The sequence below is a fragment of the Anser cygnoides genome, chromosome 2 (genome assembly GCF_040182565.1).
Source record: "Anser cygnoides isolate HZ-2024a breed goose chromosome 2, Taihu_goose_T2T_genome, whole genome shotgun sequence".
NCBI lineage: Eukaryota > Metazoa > Chordata > Aves > Anseriformes > Anatidae > Anser > Anser cygnoides.
Window position 1 is genome coordinate 7,560,653 of NC_089874.1, and position 20,099 is coordinate 7,580,751.

At 39.5% G+C, this 20,099-nt stretch overlaps 1 protein-coding gene across 8 annotated transcripts in view; it reads right to left on the bottom strand.

The window, feature by feature from the left end:
- Positions 1–20,099, bottom strand: part of KMT2C (lysine methyltransferase 2C) — a 196,114-nt gene that overhangs the window by 57,313 nt on the left and 118,702 nt on the right. For 6 of the 8 annotated variants that reach the window (XM_066991125.1, XM_048062387.2, XM_048062381.2 and 3 more), the window contains 8 exons: positions 16,790–16,909; positions 14,238–14,354; positions 10,437–10,538; positions 10,154–10,258; positions 8,834–9,015; positions 7,922–8,086; positions 7,207–7,316; positions 463–528 (listed from right to left, as the gene is read on the bottom strand). In XM_066991125.1, the coding sequence (XP_066847226.1) occupies positions 463–528; positions 7,207–7,316; positions 7,922–8,086; positions 8,834–9,015; positions 10,154–10,258; positions 10,437–10,538; positions 14,238–14,354; positions 16,790–16,909 (967 nt within the window). The remainder of the gene's footprint in view (positions 1–462; positions 529–7,206; positions 7,317–7,921; positions 8,087–8,833; positions 9,016–10,153; positions 10,259–10,436; positions 10,539–14,237; positions 14,355–16,789; positions 16,910–20,099) is intronic. The other 2 variants (XM_048062386.2, XM_048062384.2) reach the window with 2 other exon arrangements.

The window sequence follows — 20,099 nt, forward strand, 5'->3', positions numbered from 1 at the left end:
TCAAGCAGAACAAAATTCTGATGTGACAGAAGCTATCCTAACATGTGGGAAGCTCTTAAAGACTATCATTTTAACAAATGACCTGGGAGTAGCTCGTCAAGATTGTCAATTCCTTGCACGAAATATACAAATTCAGAGAAGTTGTGTCCTCCTACAGTTTGAGCCTGTAACATTTGTACATTTGTTTGACTCAGCCACACGGTTATTTATCAGGGCTAGTATTAAGGCAAGCAACTAAGTCTGCAGAATCAAAGCATAATTTAAGATTATTATTATTATTATAGTGCAGGTATGGCAGGCAAAAAAGAAGTAGAGAAAGAAAAAAAATGAAAAGCATGCTGTGATAACGAAAGGATAGTTAATGTTGTGTGTTATAAAAACAAAAAGGAATTTTTGCCTCATGTAAAAGTATACCCTTAAAATATGCTAAATGATCAACGATTAAGCATTTACATTCTTTACCTAGTTCTTTTGATTTTGAAATAATCTGAGCTCCAACTGATGAATCACAACAGTCCAAAGAAGGCACTGAAAAATATAAGGAAAATAATTTCAACTTTTAAAAATGATGACTCGATTTAAGCTGAAACTACCAAGTAATTTTCCTTCAAACGGTTCTGTTAAACTCCCTAATTAATACTGTTGGCAACATTTACTAGCACCTTTAAAATAAAGTGCTTTTCAGCGTCACAAAGATGTGACTACAAAACAAGGCTGGTATCAGCTGAAGTTCTCCAATTCCCTAGAGCCAAGGATGGCACTGGAAATGCTCTGAACGTGATGATAAATGATCTCCTTCTACTGGTCCACAGGCATGCACCGCATCTACTGGATTTTAAGGAAACCTCTACACTAGGCATGACGTTCAGGCTTTGCTAACCTAAGCGTAAATAACAGGAGGACTTTGTGAACCAGCTACTGTCTCAGGAGTGGATCTCCCACCAGCTTCGCACACAAGGTTCCAGCTGTGTCTGTGCTGTCAGATGTCTGATGTAACATAAACGAGAAAGAAAGTAAGGCCAATAGCGAACCTGAGAGCAGATGGGACGTAACTTGTTGATGTTAGAAAGGGTAATTCTTATTCCAGGTAAGATTACTGACAAATGGAACAGCAGAAACTCAGTTTGAAAATTGCCTTGTGTGCTTCAGGGAAGCACCGCAGTAGTGTGAGCGAACAAAGGATGATCAACGTGTCCTCCAATGCTAGAACACTACTGCTGCAGGTAGAAATGTTCTCCTGCCTTAATTACAGTAACTGTAATCCTGTTTCACTAACCTGGGATATGTAGACTGATTTTTCATATTAGTAGTGACTTTATAGAGATTATACAGACAGAAGGTACAAGAAAAATTAGATGTTTAGTTTGTGTCTCACAAACGCTGAGAACAAAAACCAAAAAAACTGTTAGTTTGGCATGGTTAGCATTACCACACAGTCAAGGTTTATTATTCTTTTTTTTTTTTTTTTCCTAGAAATCTTAGCCAGGCTGAGTCTGAGACTCTGACAAACATCCGGTGTTTTTAATTTGCATCTACTACACAAGCCCTGACCGCTGAGGCACAGCACGTGTGGAAGGCTCTTGTTTCTCAGCCCAACTGCACGTGCTCCAACCTCACACACAGAGGCAAGACTAGAAAAAGACTAAGAGCTTCACGTAACACTTACACTCTGCTAAATACGAAACAACAGTGTAGTAGCTACAAGATTTGAAATCTAGAGTGAGCTTTCTAAACATACATAAAAAATAAGGTAAGTGAAAGTCTGTCTTCAGAAATTATCGTCCTCTGAAAGTTTTTAAGGTCTAACTAAAGTATACGACGTAACCTAGAGAAAATAAACATTCTGTGCAATCAGTACGTGTAAGGAGCCTATCGGCATTGTTGAAAAACTGATACACACACACGGATGGAAAAAAACAAGGAAGAAAAAAAATGAAAATGAAATTTTGAAGGAGACACTGGGCTGGAGAGAAACAAAAAAATTATGGGACAAGCTGCAGGATGGAAGATGCTCAAAGGCCCTGAACTGAAACAACAAAACAAGAGCAGACTTTAAGAAATACTCCACGGGGAATGAGACCTCATCTGATTCCTTAGTCGGTTATAATTTACAAGATATCTAAGTCAGAGCTAACAGCTACTGGACTGGAATCTAAGGTAAACAAAAAATTCAGAGAGCTGTGAATGGGGATTTGATGCCCTTACTCTGAAGTCATACAACAAGGAGTCCACATCAGACTGAGAACAATTTTAGCTTTGGAGACTGAATAGACTTGAAACAGGCAAACAAATAAGCTGACAGCAACAAACGGGAGGCCTTCAGAGACCAACTCACAGAAGTTGCACAGTGTTTGAAGCTAGTATTGAACTGATTTCCAGAAAAGGAGCTAATTAGAGCACGGGTTAAAGATTAAATCAATAAAATGGATAACAGAGAGAATTCCAAGCCAGAGAAAACTATACGGGGAAAAAAATAATCGTTAAAAAACAGAACAAAGAAGGGACGGTGCTCTCTGAGGCACTTAGCTAAGTTCAACCAAAATTATATGCTTATTTTCAAAAGGGTTTAAAAATGCTGGACGATGTGCAGTGTTTAGTGGCTTCAGTTAAAAAAATTGTTGCACAGAATACAATATGATGAGAAAGATCACAGTTTCAAAAAGAAAGGTGGCTGCAATTCAGAAGGCTGTAATAGAAAATAACAACTCTAGGAAGAAACGGAATTGGTTAAGGGACAGTGCAAAATGTTTGATATAAAGACACAACACCGCAGTACTATCAGCTGCCTGCTTAACTGTGAGTGTTATGCAGGGATTTTTTTTTGCAAATACTGTAACTTGCAAGAATGTAACAGCTGAAATAATAAAAATGACAATTAAAAACTCAAAAGTTAAAATTTTAGCTTCTAATATTACTTCTGTATCCGGTATTTGTGAAGTACACACGGTAAGTTTTAGAATGAAGACGATCTTAATTCAGTTTCACGAAGACTGTGCAACAGAGGATCCCAGCCCTAACATGCCTATCACCGAGTACTCAGCATCTCCAAATTAGTAAGTGACACGAAGTCCTCACTGCTGCTGTGGGCAGGCTTATCTGAGCCACAGGAAGAATACTTGCACACCAGCAGCTACCAGAAACTACTACCAGATCGGCTGTAACTAGCTGTTACGTGCGTTTGCAGCTCATGTCTCTTCAGCTGTTCCCACTAAAGAAAAGCAGACAGAGCTGGTCCATTTCCCTCCTGCAGAGAAAAACAAACAAACAAACAAAAAGCCAGCACCAAGGAGGAAGCTGGAATTTGTGGATGGAGAGAGTGGGGGAGTAAGCAAGGAAGGGATGCAACTTACAGTCTAGGTATACATACACAAGATACGTGATGATGCACAAAGGCAAATGATAGAAAGGCAGAAATTATGGGTAGATGGCTGAGATTTACTTGTCTGGAGAGTGTGTGACTGTGGGTGAGATGCACATCTCTCTCCTGACTGTGCAAGAATTACAGCACAGAGCCAAAAGTTGCTGCTACCTAGAGCAGTTGCCAGTACTCAGTCATGACAACATTCAAACTAAACTAGAACACCTTTTCTACAACAGAAAACCAATTCTACAACACGCTGGAGGACATATTTATCTCCAAGAGTACTGGAGGTGCTGGCCCAAGGGCTCGCCAAGCCATAATTAACCAGCAGTCCTGGCCGAGTAGGGAGATCCCAGCTGACTGAAGTTAGAGAACGTGACTCCAACTTACAGGAAGGGCAGGAAGGAAAATCCAAGGAACTGCAGGCTTGTCATCACCAGGAAAGGCTATGGAGCCCTGGTGAATGGAGTTCAGTCTTGTAGGCTAGATCAATGGGCCGGGCCCAATCACGACATTCAACGAGGGTAAGTGTCGGGTGCTGCACTTGGGTCCTAACCACCTGATGCACCAGTATGGGCTTGGGGAAGAGTGGCTGGAAAGGTGCCCAGCAGAAAAGGACCTGGGGGTGCTGGTCAACATCTGGCTGAACATGAGCCAGCAGTGTGCCCAGGTGGCCAAGAAGGCCAACGGCATCCTGGCCTGCACCAGAAATAGTGTGGCCAGCTGGACTGAGGAAGGGATTGTCCCCTTGCATGCAGCACTGGTGAGAGTGCACCTGAACTGAATTCGGTTTTGGGCTTCTCACTACAAAAGGATATCGAGTTGCTTGAGTGTGTGCAAAGCTGGTGAAGGGACTAGAAAACAAGACACATAAGAAAACAAGACACATAAGAACAGCTGAGGGAAATGGGGTTGTTTAGTCTAGAGAAAAGGAGGCTGAGGAGAGACCTCATCACTCTCTACAACTACCTGAATGGAAGCTGAAGCAAGGAAGCTGTTGGTCTCTTTTCTCAGGTGACGAGTGGTAAGACATGAAGAAACAGTCTCAAGTTGTGCCAGGGGAGGTTTAGATTGGACTTTAGGAAGGATTCCTTCACGGAGAAGGTGGTCAAGCATTGGAACGGGCCACCAAGGGATGTGGTGGAGTCCCCATCCCTGAAGTATTGAAGAGATGAGTGGACACGGCACTCAGACACGTGGTCCAGTGATGGAACTCAGCAGGTCGGGTTGATGGCTGGACCTGATGATCTGGAAGGTCTTTTCCAACCTAGATGGCTCTATGATCCTATGCTGTAACTTGAGACCACATTAAAAGCAACCTGATGAAACACTGATCAGAGATGAGTGTTTCAAAGGAGTCTATAAATGAAGGTTTATGATATACTACTCTGGAGCAAGTTTTTACCATGTGCCGACTGTGGATATTTATGTATGCTCAAGAAGAAAAAAAAAACTACTTATATTTTATTTCTGTTTCACAAAGAAGATGATTTTAAGATTATCAGATATGCATCTGATCTTCTGAAGATGAGGCAAGGAAAAGCTCTTCAAGTTCCTGTTTTCTGAAGAGACAAAAATGGAAACTCTTTCTCAATACATACATTTTAGAAGGTATTTACTTTCTACCAATAGTACACCTACTCCATCTACAATGTACTGTCAAGTTATTAGGTTGAGGGGCTCTTCCTTATTCTACATATACAGTAGTTAAACTTGTAATAATGTTTGCTACACATTAATATCCTCTGTGGTACATCAGATGGAAAGAGAAGGAGCCATTCCAATAAGAAAACACAATACAGCATATTGTATATTTATACTGTTAATATTTGTTTCTCTTAAGTTTAGCAAATGCTTACTGCTCTCACCTTGAAACAAAAAATTAGAGAGAATTTTCAAAAGAGTTGTAGACAAGTTAACAAACCACTGGAACATTTCATATAAAAGTACATGCAAGTATTTCCATGAACATGCACCAAATGACATTCAGACATGCAACTGTGCAAATGCACACGTGTTAAAGACTTCATATATACGCTGAGTCAAAAGCAAAAAGAATAATCAGAGAAACTTGTCTCATAAAAGAATTGGAAAAAAAAACGCAAAGAAGGGTGGGCAACTTTCTAACAGGTGTTGCGGGACTGGCTCCTATTCCTCAGAAGACAAACCTACGCAACACAACTTCACATTGGTGCGCAAAAAGGACTAACTCAGGGGCCGGTTTATGCCTGGAGGTGAAACATCTCTGACACCGCTTTCTGAAGTTATTCCACCTCATATACTGGGGCCTTTATTATCTTCTAAAAGGTAGCTCTGCCAGCTCCCAAGAGAAAGGAAGGGGCAGTATTTCTTACCTGGACCTTTGTGTTTTAAGTGCTCAAAGCTTATTACCAAAAGAAACAAAAACCTGTGTTGTATCTACGAGTTCCTTGTTTTTCCCACTTTAAACCCCTTTTTTGTTTTGAATTTGCAAAAGCAGATTACAAAGATGAAGTGACTTGTAGAAAAGCACAAGCGTAAGTCATTCTTATTTGTAACAGTGATAGAAGTGGGATACTTAGAAGTGTTCCACTACCATCTGTATATAGTTGATCAATTTATACAAACAAGTACACAAACTTCCAAGGCCACATGAGTAAGTTACAATTACTGTCACGGTGTTATGAGGACATGGGGTATAAAGGGACATCAAATGCTCCACTGAACTTTTCTTGGCAGACCTCTCGAACACAAGCCTCATGGTATAGTCAACTCTTGATCAGGAAAGCCAATCTCACTGAAATCCTCCTGGTGTATATTTCTTCAAACATTTGCCTTGTTCCTTCTTCCTACCACATTCTCACAATCTGATGATACCCCAATAAAGGGTTAATGTGAACACTTTAACATACTATTATTCTAAAAAAAAATATGTAGAGGTGTCAGTGCTCTGGTAAAGCAGCAGACTGCAGCAGAAACTCCTGTGAGCTGACATGCAGAGAAAACAGACCCAGGATACTATTCTTGCAGCAAGACCATAAATCATCTAATAGGCCAATCTAATTGCTGACAGGCCACTCACTATAAAATTAACCACTACCATCCCACAGAACCAGATGGTGTAGCTGTGCTCAAAGAGAAAAACTGCAGTAACCTCAGCTCCTGAAGTACCAATGCTGTGGAATTGCGTACTACTGACTAAAAAAGAAGTTGGTATATTCGCTGACAACATGTGCGGAGAAGAACAAAATTCATCAGAAAGAATATGCATTTTAACTAACAACAAAAAAAAAGAGACTCCCAAGCAGGAAAATATGGCGATTTTTTTTTCAAAGACCAGAGCTAGGAAAAGCACTGGTCTTAAATACTGGGAGAGCTTATGGAGTGGTGTTAACAAAATATGGGAAAGGAGGGGAAAGATGCTTGTATGGACTATTGTTGCAGTTACTGCTGCTTCAGCGGGCCTCAAAGTCCTGATATATGGTACATTTTTTGCTTGGAACTGATTTTAATATTCTTCCACAGTTCAGATGTTTAGAGAACCGGTTTTTCTTTATTCCGCTTGACAAAATGAGATGCATTTTACCCTTCCAATACCAAACACCCAAATTTACCCAAATTATCTTCAATAAATCTGTCCAGAATTCCCCCTGCTAGGTTGTCTTTTGCTGCAGGGATGTCCTTACAGCCAATCACTAGGGGGTGAGAAAGAGCTGAGGGCACTTCCAGAAGGCCTTTAAAATAAAAACAAAAAATCTTGCTTCTACAATGAGTCAACTCTCGACCACAGACAAGAACCATAACCCATTCCCAAACCTATTTATTGCAGTGTGCAATCCTGCCATTGGTTTCAATTGTCTTCTTACCGTTTGTTGGTGGTATGTATGGCCTACAAATGGTACAGTCAAAACCCATATCAGCTATGTTTTCCACTTCCTCCTCTGTGTTTAAGTTCTGACAGATTGCATGCATCCATCTAGAAATTAAGTGGGGGAAAAAATACAATTTAAAGGAAATATGTGGTGTTTTAGGAGACCCAAGTATCAGTATATGGTCCAAGTACATGTGAAATACTTGTTTAATTTAAATTCTTTTAGGGAGAAACGATGAGTCAGGTTCTCCATACAGAGCAATCCTCTATGGTGGTGTGTGTTAAAATATACAGTATCAGATTACCTATTTCCCTTCACAGGAAGGAAAACTGTAAAATAATGTCCCGGAAGCAAATATGTCTTAGTATTATAATTTCTCCCTGTATTTGCAGTCATCTTAACTACTCACTTGACACAAGGTAATCTAGATGTAGCCTCACAGTAACAGTCTTGTGAGGTAAATTAGTTTTATTTTCTTTTTACAGAGGGGGAAAATGAGGCACAAAATAATTAATTAAGTTGCCCAGAGTCATACAGTTATTAAGTCTGTGGTACAACTAGTTACGAACCAATATGAGACTTCTGAGACTCAGTCCAGTGTTCTTTACCACAAGACCATTCCCTTCATCTTTATGCTTTTACGTTATGAGAAAAAAATTAAAATAAGCCTGAACCAGGAAAAAAACTGTAAAACAGTAGAAATCCTTACCGATCACATTGTCTACACTGAATTATAAGCTCTTCATCCCTGTAAGTGCGATAGCAGATTGGGCAGGTAGACAAACTTGCACAGGGAGCACACTGCGTGTAATTATTTTGCCATTCGCATCTTAAACCCGGCGAAGTTGCTCCACAGTGTCTGCACCAAACACACCTGCAGAACAGACAAAATGATCTATTACTTTCAGTCCTCAACACAATTATTTTGTGGCTTTAAAACCCTCCTAACTTAGAGCTGGGTGAATAAGTTTTAAGTTTTAGATCACTAACCAATGGCTGGGGTGAGGGTGGGGGACACCTTATTTCAGGTCAAAATACTTTACTTGAACAAAAGTTTATTATTTAGATTTTGAACATTACCAGCAGTTTTGATACATTTTCAAGCAGTTCCTACATAAGAAGTCATTTCAATCTGCAAAACAGGTGGATGGGTGTTTTTAACAGCTTAACAGGTCAAAGGAGTTCCTGCTTTCAGTTGCCATTCACTTTGAGATAAAAAGACTTGGCCATGTGAGAGGTCTATTTTGTTTGTATTTCACCCAAGTAACATGAATGGTTTTCAAAGGGTTTTTATCTGGAGAGCAATTTGGTGAAGTGCCCATTTATTTTTCCAGCAGTTTCAATGAACATAGATTAGAATTTTTGGCCACAAAGTTTCAAAAGGAAAATGTTGTCCACCTCTACTTACCTGGTTTTTGGCCCTAAGAAACAGCATTAAGAGGAGATAACTGTTTCCATATTAAACTGAAATCTGAATGAAACAATTCAAAAGTATTTTGTTTGCTTTGTTTAATACATCTAACTTCAATAAAACTAAAACTTTATTACAGTTAAATTGGCATTACAAGTAAGAAAAAGGAACAAAAAAGGCCAGTATTTCTGACACCCAAACCAAACACACCATTTGCACTTCCAGCCTCCTTTTGGAACGGTCTGCAGGGGCGGATCTAAGCAGTAAGTGTGGTAGCTGATGTCGCAGTCATCACAGAGCAGCAGCCTTCCTGGATCTGTAGCTTTCCCACAGGCTTCACACACCGTACACTCCAGACACCTCCAGCCTTTACTAAGCACCACTTTAGTAATCTGCAAATGCCAAGGTGAAAATTATTTGAATGCAGCTCTCTGAAGTGTGGTCACTGTATAAATGACAGTCTGGCTAGCGCGAGATGTTCTTCTGTGCACACCAACGACATCACAAGTAGCCATTTATCAATTAAACACTGAAAATTCACTAAATGGGAATGGATCAAACAGAAAGGAACTCTATGTTGATGCTGATACTGTTATGGAATATAATTTCAGATAAATTAGCACGCCAGAGAATACATACTTCTCTGGGTCTACATGTAGGGCGGTTTATTCCTTATAGGAGTAGCTGGTCCCACAAGGAAGAAAGAGAACATACTGCTGCTTTTTTCAGGTATGTAGTAAAGCCAGTATTCAGATCACTAAGAATCCTGTATCTTTCCTAAATTATCTGTGATAGCCAGTGCTAGGGTTTCAGTCATCCAAACCTAATAATTTATTGTTTATTAGATACCGTATGAGTGGTACACAAATGCAAAACCGAAGTATAGTTGCATGAAGAATGCATATAATGTTTTGTAAAGTAAATTTCAAATAAAACATTTAAAGTACTCTGAAATGTTTCAAGAAATCAGTTTTACATAGATGCACTTATATAATAGTGTTTAGTTTATATATTGCAGTAAGCAGCTTATTATGCGCTTCCTAAATCAACTCATACCATTCATATTTAATTTTCACAAATTCTCTCCTAGATTAATGAAAGTAAAGTATATTAATTAACCACTCCAACTGCTGTCAGTTCTGACAGCCAACAGACAAATTGAATCGACTAAGCCTTATGCCTGTAGTAAATGAAGATGCATTATAAATTTTTGTTTTTAATTTTGCTTGTATTTAGGTTTTAAGCTTATATCTCCAACTGTTATTTTAACCAACTGCTGGATAATCAGTGCTATTTACGGTTGTGAAATTACAAAAAGGTTAATTTCTCTTGAGGCGATGCATACTATAAAATGACATTTAATTAAAGTCTTTCACAAGTCGCGTACAAATAACGGTCACATTAGCTGAAGAATATCTAACAAGTTAATGACTCCCCTAATTACCACAAAACCAAAGGCAGCGTAGTGCTATTAAAGCACAATATGAAAGCAGTGTAATCAAGTCATCTCTTATGTAACAAAGCACTCACCTTAATACTGACACAGTATGGATGGTAACACTGACCGCATTGAGAACAGGCGAGCAACCTGCCCTCAGCACCTTGGCCAAAACTCCCACAAACTACGCACATATCCTGAAATTACAGAAACGTGCAGATTTTTAACACATGCCAGACAGTAAATTCTGAAAACAAGTAATTGTAAAATCCAGCTAGCTTGCTGTATGATACAACTCCTAACAATGACACTCATTTACTTTTTTGAATTAAAAGAAACAAACAGAATGAAAACCTGAGTAACTATTAGCCTAACCTGATGGAGAGTGAACTTGTCGCTGCTAGAGAAGAGAACAACTGTATTATGCATTGAGTTTTCTTCCTCATCTTTGTTAGATGAGATATCCATAGTTGTGACCTATACAAAAAAAAAAACACAACATAATTAGCAAGCATATCATGTTTTCTAAGCCACAAAAAACGACAAAATCTATTCTTTAAACGTTAGTTTTTTAATACTACTGGAGAATACAAGCTTAGAGGATACGCCAGAAGACTGTGCATTTGTCTATTCACATGGTACAAACTTTCACAAAAAGCTATCTTGACAAGAAATTGTTGTACCAATTCACAATACTTTCCACATGAATACAAGTATCACCACCCTCAGTTTTACAGACGTGTTCTATTCCTCTCCTTTGTTCACCTTTACCTGTTACCCCCATGTTCTTTAAAATGGAAATTGAAGGAAAGAAGCAGTCTAAGAAAAAAACCACTAAGTAGAATTTGTCGTATTGTGACCATGTCTGACCTTTTTCCTGTCTTTAAGCACTGAAGTTCTTCTTACTGAATAGTTAATTGCAATGACATACTTTGAGTATGAACTCAGAGAGCACTCACAGAAATGTAACTTGTCCTGTATTACCCAAAATGTGGTTTAGTTAAGGTTCCAGCCGTGTTAGAGAAATGACCAAGAGTTCAGATGTTACAACAGTGAGGACACACTCCACAAGGTCTTTCTTTATGAGGTTTATATAGCTTTGCCTGTAAAAACTTGCATTGAGCTGTGAACTTGAAGCTGCTGTTTTGTTTTCAATCTGTAAGCCCTTACTACAGACTTAAGAGCATCATTGCTTTCACCTGCCCTTTATGAATTCAGCGTATATATGTATACATAGCTCTTCAGGAAGAAAAAGAAGACAGAAGACCTAGTGGTTTTGGGAGAGTCGTTATGAAAAGATCAGTGAATGCTTTAACTGTGTTCGGACCTTCATGTAAATCTTGCTTTCCACAATTTGCCACCCGTGAGTTTCCATTAACAGGCCTAGGTATTTACTCTCTGAATCAGCAGTGGCCATGAAAGCTTGGAAGAGAAGAGCACACATTTCTATGAAAAAATAAAATAATGCATGCTAGAGAAACTTAACTTTGTTTTACCAGCTGTTCTTGCTTTATAAATGTGGATTATTTTAAATACAGCTTGAGTCTTATTTAGCTAGTTTTGTTTAAGTAATACTTTAAATGCTTTACAAATCCAAACATCACTAGAGACAAATGTAAATACTGTTACAACAGCTACAGGAACCCTTCTGATAGACTGTTACTGAAAATCAGCATTTACTGAGAAACAGCTAAAAAGGGAGTATGAGTATACTGTTACCGTGCCTTAATTACTGTATTGCTGAGAGCTCTGCAGCTGGAACTAATTAACCACAAAACACCCGAACCACCTCTTGAGATGTTCAGGGAGAGCTTTTCCCTTGCATGTGTTTCCACGGGTTGCACAAAGTTCTCAGAGCTGCCTCCACAAATGAAAGAGCAGAATGTGAAGGACACGAGCACTGAAGTTTTGATGCGTGCCTAACACCAGCCGTGAGCCAGCTGGGCTTAACCTGTATCCTCCTGCTACCCCATTCCCAAGGTGTACAAAGAAGCTTTTAAGTTCTTTTAGTTGTCCACTGGTCATGATCCCATTAGGTTGAGTTTGTGCAAAAGGGCTGAAAATACTCCTATTTCAACCCCTTATCTGCCAAGAGGCAGATATTTGTATTTTACCTTTGCATTGCTACCTTCACCTACATTATTACAAGACAGCCGCATCATAGAAATATGAAGCAGAAAAGCTGCCATTTACTTTATATGTCACAGGATCAATTTTCTATAGGAAACCGTGGACAGTGATGGCCATTTTGTATTCATAGCACTTCACACCACTGAATATTCTCTGTTCAGTTACAATTATTTTTTTTAAGATTTTGTTCTAGAAAACGTGGCTTCTTTTGAAGTACAAAGATCAAAATAATCACGTGAATGCCTGGATGTTGTATACGCTGAAGCAGACAGTATATAAGAACACAAAAAAGCAGTTCTAAAGAGTCAGAGGAATTACTTAATGGAGACATAAAAACGAGCAAGTCCTTTTCTCAACATGAGGAAGAGGAAGCCTGTCAAAATCTACAGGGCTGCTTGACAATCACACTATAACAAGAATGTTCAAAGATGGCAAGTCCACAGCAGAAAAAAAATAATTTTTTTTGCAATCCACATTTCCCACTATTTTTATACCAAATTCTCTCCTCTTCCAAGAAGCAAAACAGGATTGCAGATCACAAAGATTTTAAAAGGACTTCAAGTATGAAATAGCTTAACTATCAATTGCAGTGAGCAACCACTCACTGAAAATCACTCAGTGCTACTGGAATGGGAGATGGCAAATATAACTATTGCTTTCTCAAAATTCTCAGGGGGGAAGCCATGTACCATCAGACAGGACAGCTAACATCTGATCGTAACAGAGAACCTGCAGCCACATCGAGATATATATATATATATATTACGTTTTGTTAAAGAGTCAAAGCCTTAGGTATGGTAAATCATGATCTATTGGGTTTCTTTCAAGGCATCAGCAAGCCCAGAGACAGGGAAATCTGATTGACGTAATTTACTTCACTGCCAAATTGTTTTGGCAAAGTCACTCACCAGAGCTCTTTAAAAAAAAAAAAAAAAAGGCAGCTGAACTTTTTTTTAGAGGAAACAAATTAGAGTAAGTGTCCTTGCACTAGAATCCTGAGAGGGACGGCTGCCAACAGGCCCTGGTGTTCAGCACACGCACAGTCTGGAAGACTGATCAAGGAGCAAGGTGACAAAGCTTGCCAACAATATTAAGATATTCAAGGTAATAAAAATTGAAAGGCAATTGTGAAGAGCTATATAAGAACTTAATAAAGCTGAGTTCTGGTCTATAAAATGTCAGATGAAAGTCAACAAAGATAAAATTTTAAAAAGGAAGACAACTAACAAGGAAGATCAAAAGTCTGGAGCAGCTGCCATACAACAAAAAATTCTGGGATTCGCCATGCTAGCAAAGAATGAGTGGAAGGAAAATGAGGAGGAATGACAGAAATTTATAAAAACTGAGTGGCAGGAGGTTAGTAAAAAACAACTCTCAATGGTCTCTCCTCTAAGGGCACTCAGGAGGAGAAACAAATCGAAGGAGGTATTCCTGAATCCAACAGGCTCATGAGCTGTAGAACCAAAAGAGGTTAGTTAACGCGACTATCAAAAGTTATTAGAAGCACACAGACAAATTTATGAAAGAGAACTCCAACAGAGGCTGTCCGAGACAAAGACACCACCTCCTGTTCAGCAAGTCCCTGAGCCACAAAGCGTTGAAGTATCTCATTCTCTACGGCTCTTCTGTTTCTGTTCTCTTCCCTCAGCAAGCAGGTTTGGTCCCCTGGGTAGAACCACCTCTGGGCTGATCTGCTAAGGCTGCTGTTAGTTGTATGCACATGCTTGGCTCTCCCCTTTTCTGTTGTTCCAATGAATGCTGCATTTACTTGGCATGTTTTCCACTTGAGGAAGTGGAAGGAGTACGCCAAGTTTCCCAGCAGTTGTCCCTTTAAGTGGCAATAGCAGCATAAAATTGCCTCGGGTCCACTTTGCTTCACTGCTCTAGTTCATAATCACACATACTTAATAATAACCAGGTTTTATGGAATACCTCTACTTTTTAGTGTTATTTGGTTTTACGCAACATTTTAATGAAGAATTACAGCTGGATTAGGTTATGTTACATTAACAGACTACAACATGACTTGAAAATAAATGTTCTTACCCCTGGAATGACTACAGTCCCAACTCCATTTTTCAGTTTCGATCTACCTCTGCCACCTCGTCCTGAAAGACCTGCACCACGTGGCCTCCGCTTCCCTGGGAATCCTGATCCACGGCCCTATTCAATATAAGATAACAATTTAAATGCAATCTGAAGTCCTTTTGTTATAAGGGAATCAAACTTATTCAATGCATCTGGGGAAAAATACAAGCAAAAAAAACCAAAACCTATGGTTTCAAGTGCATAAGGGCACAGTCACCAAGTTACTGCATAAATCATTGTGAAGTACCTCTAACTCCTGTAACTACTTACATGAATTAATATGATCACTTTTATCATCTGTGAGAATGCAGCCAAACCCAGAAATGTATATTTTCTGTTCAGGATTAACTGGAAAGATAGAAATACTATCTTTTCTACATTGCAAAGTATCCAAAGTAAATACCCTCTATTATATGATTCACTTTTCTTTTTAAGCAGCCAGCTCGGCCAGATGAATTCTGCATGTGGTCTGGGCCCTTGATTAATTGCAATCATAGACACTTTTCTTACGCTATTAATGATCAAGCAAACACTGAAGTTTGTTAGGGCTCAGTCCTGTTCCCAAAGTGAAGCAGGAGCTGACTCCATTGAACTCTCTTAATTCAGCAGATACAGAGAGAGCTTTTTATATTACTTATATCAATCAAACTCAGATCAATACTCCCCATAACAGTATACTTCTCGTAGAAAATATACACTTATTTGAGACACCTTCTTTTCCCCCTTCCTTTATTTTATATGCAGAGACATATGGTTGTAGTGCTTCTGTGCTCTTGGAGTATTCACGAAGTGTGTTCAATTACAATTTACTGCAGAAAAGCAAATATATATATATTTTTAATAATAATAGTTACCTGATATTGCTCCTGTGACCCAGTTTGATTTTTTTTCCTTATCATTTCAAAATGAACTGAATACAAACTGTAAGAGGAACTCCCTCCTCGCTTCCAGAGAGAAAATGAACATCCTGACAATGTCCCTGAGTTCTGGCCAGTATGTCATACACCTTCACAGAGCTTATATTTCAGAGCTCTGCTCTCTATAAATACTGATAATTATGGTATATACCCAAGAGAGCACCTCTCCTGCTACCAAGTAAGCAATGAGATTATTTATTGATTTTAAATATGTGAATAATCTCTGCTCCTAAAATAGCCCAAATCCATCCACGGGGTATCTAGAACACGACAGCGCATGTATCTAAACATTTGCTGGAGACTACTTTTAATGCAAAGACAAAGGATTTACTTGATAAAACTATGTTGACTGAGCAACAAAGCTCCTTGGGGACAGTGTCACCAACATACATGAACAGTTTCTGCTGACAGAGAAGGGAGCTCTGTGGATGGAAAGCAGCATTACGGGCTCAGTGTTGCCAACAGGATTTTTCAAATATGCCACCTCCTGATTTAAAGACGATATACAAGTTTATGGTCAAAATTCAAGGGAGAATTCAGGTATCCCAATGTTAATTTTTTATCAATATCCACCTATTTCAACTGATTCACTCTTACAAAATGAGGCGATGTAATGCAACACTACTTTAGGAAGCGAGAGGAAGGACACCACTGATGGCTCAAGAATTTGTATGTAGTAAAGGTGAAGGGATAATGTTGTCCTTACATATATATGGAGTTAATACGTATGCACAGACAGGACATACAAGCATCAATTATTATTAAAATGTATACTCTTCTGACATGTTTCTTATGCTGTGTGTTTCAGATTACATATCAGTATTGTTATTTTCACAGAGCTAGTAACAGGAATAAGCACATACTTGTACCAATGTTAATGCTGAACAGTAAGCTGGAAATTAATGCTTGAAGCAGCAAAAGCTAAGCTAATGTCAAATTAAAATAAAAATAGCATGAGTGTTAAAGTGAGATGAAAATAAAATTATTCGGAACCTACAGCTATTTGTTAGTGTTTCATCATTTAACCTTTTGGTCATTAAAAAACCTAAATTCTATTTAGTTTCTGCAGGTATTTTGAATGGTAACCATCACTGTGGATGCAGGCTTTGGTCCATCCAAATAGGCAGGAAGGGTGTTATTTATTCCCCCATAAGCTAAAAACGCTGTCACTTTGAATCCACTCTCTGTAAGGCTTCTCCACAGCTACAAATTCAAGCCCCACCTCAGAGCTCTGCTCCTTTCAGCGCCTGGCTTACTTTCCTGCCAGTCTTAAGGCCATTTTCTTTCTCACCTAACTTATTTTGACAGCTACATAAAGCCAACCACAAAAAATGAAGTAGTAAGCACACACAAAAAATGGTATTACAAACTAGTCTTTGCCATGTAAAATCAGGGCAATGCCATCTTATCGTACACTCTGGAAAGCAGATTTTTTTCTTTACCCTGAAAGCTCCAGAGTTTTAATGATTTTTAAACGTCTTAAGCAGTACTAGAAGGGAAGATTAATTCAATTGTGATATACAGAATGTCATCAGCAGTCTCTGCAGCAGAAAGATAGCAATGGATACATGAAAATAAATTCAAATTATTTACCACTTTGATGCTCCAAATGGCACTGCCAGGAAGCTGTCTGGATTTAAAAATGTCCCGACCTTCTGAAATGTCTGGGGACCAGGAAGGTGGGCTGACTGTATTATTGGTACTCCAAGCCCCCTAGGACACGGTGGGTGAGAAAATAGATGTATAAAACTTGGCAACATAAAAAAAAAAAAAAAGAAAAAAGCAAGCAACAAAAAAATCTGAAAAGCAAAGCACATGCAGGCATAGGCATTTCTGTGTTAACGAGTAAATTAGTTCACACTGAGTGAGAGGAAGGCGGGAGATTTTTAGGCTGTCATTGAAACTTACACTAGAACAAATATAGCAAACTTCAAAGTGTCGGTTAAGTACAACAACATGAGTTTTATAAACAGAACATTAATACAAATATAAAGCAATCGATCATAACAACAAGTTACATCCCCAAATTGTATTGCATCAAACTGAGGAGGCAGGACTTTAGGACAACAGGATCCCCTTTTGCACTTCAAGTCCCATTTTCAGAGAACAGATGTCCTTAGTCGACGTTTGAGTCTGAACGACTGACAAGCACAGCGACGACTAGTCTTAGAAGCGCATGAAAGAAAAGGAATATAAACAAGCCATAGAAGAAAAATAATAATAAAAAAAAGTAGCCATGGTAATTAAAACATCTCTCTCCTGCAAGTTTGCCACAAATAAACCATTACAAAATCCCACTAGTAAGGTTGTATCACCCTGGTGTTTTCATGTTACTGTGTGTTATCAAACAATAATATGTTGTTATAAACATGTAATAATATGCATATATACAGTGTACCTACAAACTCTTTTCAAGCTCCTGATTATATTATTATCCCTACTTATGTAGTTCCTGTCATGGTGACATGTCCTATACCTCTTCACCAGAAATACAGCAAAGAAGAAAGTGCTAAGATGTACACGAGAAGATGCTGAAGTTCCTCGTGCCAATTAAAATCTGAGGAAGACTTTCTTGAACCCTAAATAAAGGCTGCAGGAGCGAGCCATCACTGACAATAAATACCTCCATTCTAAACTTGCTCTGAGCATATCTGAAGGATAATACATTTTCCTAATTTTATGTTTGGCAGGGGAAGAAATAAGTAATACTAAAGATGAGAAGCAAAGCAGATGAGAAGATGTATAGGTTTATCAGCTCGAGAATGACATTGAGCAGTAGGACAGCATGCACAATATGACCACTTGTAGTCCCAACTATTCATGCATGCTAACTGCTCACGTGTTCAAGCATAAACACTTTTATACCTTTGAATACTGGTCTATACAATAATATACATTACAAAAAAAAAAAAAGAGCTATCTACAAAATGTGTTTTTTTGAAATGAATCGTTCTCCACCAAAATGTGGGAGATGGTTTCTTTGGAATCAACGATTCATCAAAACGTATATTCACCTCTGACTACGAACAGGTACTCACTTTGCTAACAGCTCTGCTGAAAACAGGGCCACCCATCGCCTGCTGTCATGGCCAAGACCTTCCTCAGCCGTTCGAGGCGGAGCTGAGTTAGGCTGGTCTCCCGACAGAGGTGTGAGGCCACCGCTCGCTCACCCTCGAGCAGGCGAGGGGCAGCTCGTGCGATGGCTCTGCCTGCAGAGCCGGGTAGCAGTGACCTCCTGTGAGCCGCTCGCGGGGCTCGGTGCTCCAACTGGCACAACAGATACCGAAGAAGTATCGGTCAGCGACCTAAAAGCTTAATGATTCGTAAAAGTTGCATTTTAAAAACGCCAGCCCTGGCCAAGTGGTACAACCCACAGCGCGGACACGCTGGTATTCAGACTAAATCTACTTTCTAGGGTTTTGGCTGTGTCTGCATGGGAAATATGGCACCTAGGAGAAATAAAAACTTCCCGGATTTGCCCACACAAGCGGGAAATCAGACATGCAAGCTACAAACCGCTTTGCAGAGTGCTACCTGCGTGTTTTCAGCTACCCTGACCAATGCCACAGCTCAACCGGCCATGTGCCAGCAACTGCTGCCCTGCGCCTGCCTTAAAACGAGCACACTCCAACAGCTTAAACTGCAAAATTTTGCTGTCCCTGAGGTTTGTGCGACTTCAGGCAGGCAGGCAGCACGCGGACAACTGTGCAGATCAAAGGGCTCGGTAACCTCTACCGGGGGACCAGAGGCGAGCAACTGGAGGCAGAAACCTTTCGTGCCTGTGCACAGTCAGTGCAACGGCGTAACGCTCCTGGCACAACTGCACCAAGTTAGAAATGAGGGGAAGAGAGAAAAAAAGCTTCCACAGAGAGAGAGCTGATACACCCATCCTAGCGCAGCCTTGGTGCAGCTCCTCTGCTCAAACCCTCCCTGTCCAGCTGGGCCAAACCCTCTGGGCACCCTTGGGGCGCTTGCAGAAGGCAACTCAGGGCACAGCAAGGACAGAGGCAGGCTGCTGGCACCCCATGCCTGCTGCTGCTGGCCACAGGAACCTCGAGGTGAGTACAGGAGGGTTGTAGGCTGCAGATGTCCAGGGTTAGGTGGGTGAATCCCAATCCTCCAGCCTGTAGCAGCTTCCACCAGACAGAAATGGAAGGAGTGAAGCCTGGTTCTGTTCTGCCAGGAGTCCTGTCGTTTGTTCATCAGCTCTCCTTCTGTCAAACCTTGTGGTTTTAACTTTAACTATGACATTTAACTAAGAAATTTAACTTTACTATGTTAGCCTTACTTTTAAAATCAGGGAACTTTGGATTCTAGCAAGATAAAGTTAGAAATGTATTGTATGCAAGTTATAATTCCCTTATTTCTAAAATACGTTATGTGTAGTAATTGTTCTTGTAATATGGGAACTCAAAGAAAACCTGCACAGCAAGCAGCACAAAGAAAACCTGTGCATCACGAAGTCTTCCCATCAGTTCACAAGGGAGGGGACATGCTAGCAAAGGGTCAAAATCCATGAACCCAAACATGCTGAAAACACTTAACAGCTAAAACTAGCTGCTCCCACTTGGGATGTACAGCATTATTTTCCCTTCTAAGAAGATACACTCCTCTCGTGATTAGGTATAGTGAAAAGATTAAGAGGCAAATGGAATATTCAATCTGAATAGGAAATGTTCAGTCGTTCAAAACACAATGAATTGCGTATGATTCACGAACCACATTGTTCAGAAGTAAATTGGAAATTTAATCCAAGTTTTGTTGTAGATCAGAAACATTTGAATTCTTGGTCAGATAAACTTAATTAAAACCACGCACTTCCACAATACTTGGAACAAATGAATTACATCAAAGAGATGCATTAATTATATTTTGGCTTTTAATTAATGCCTATTGCCACTCA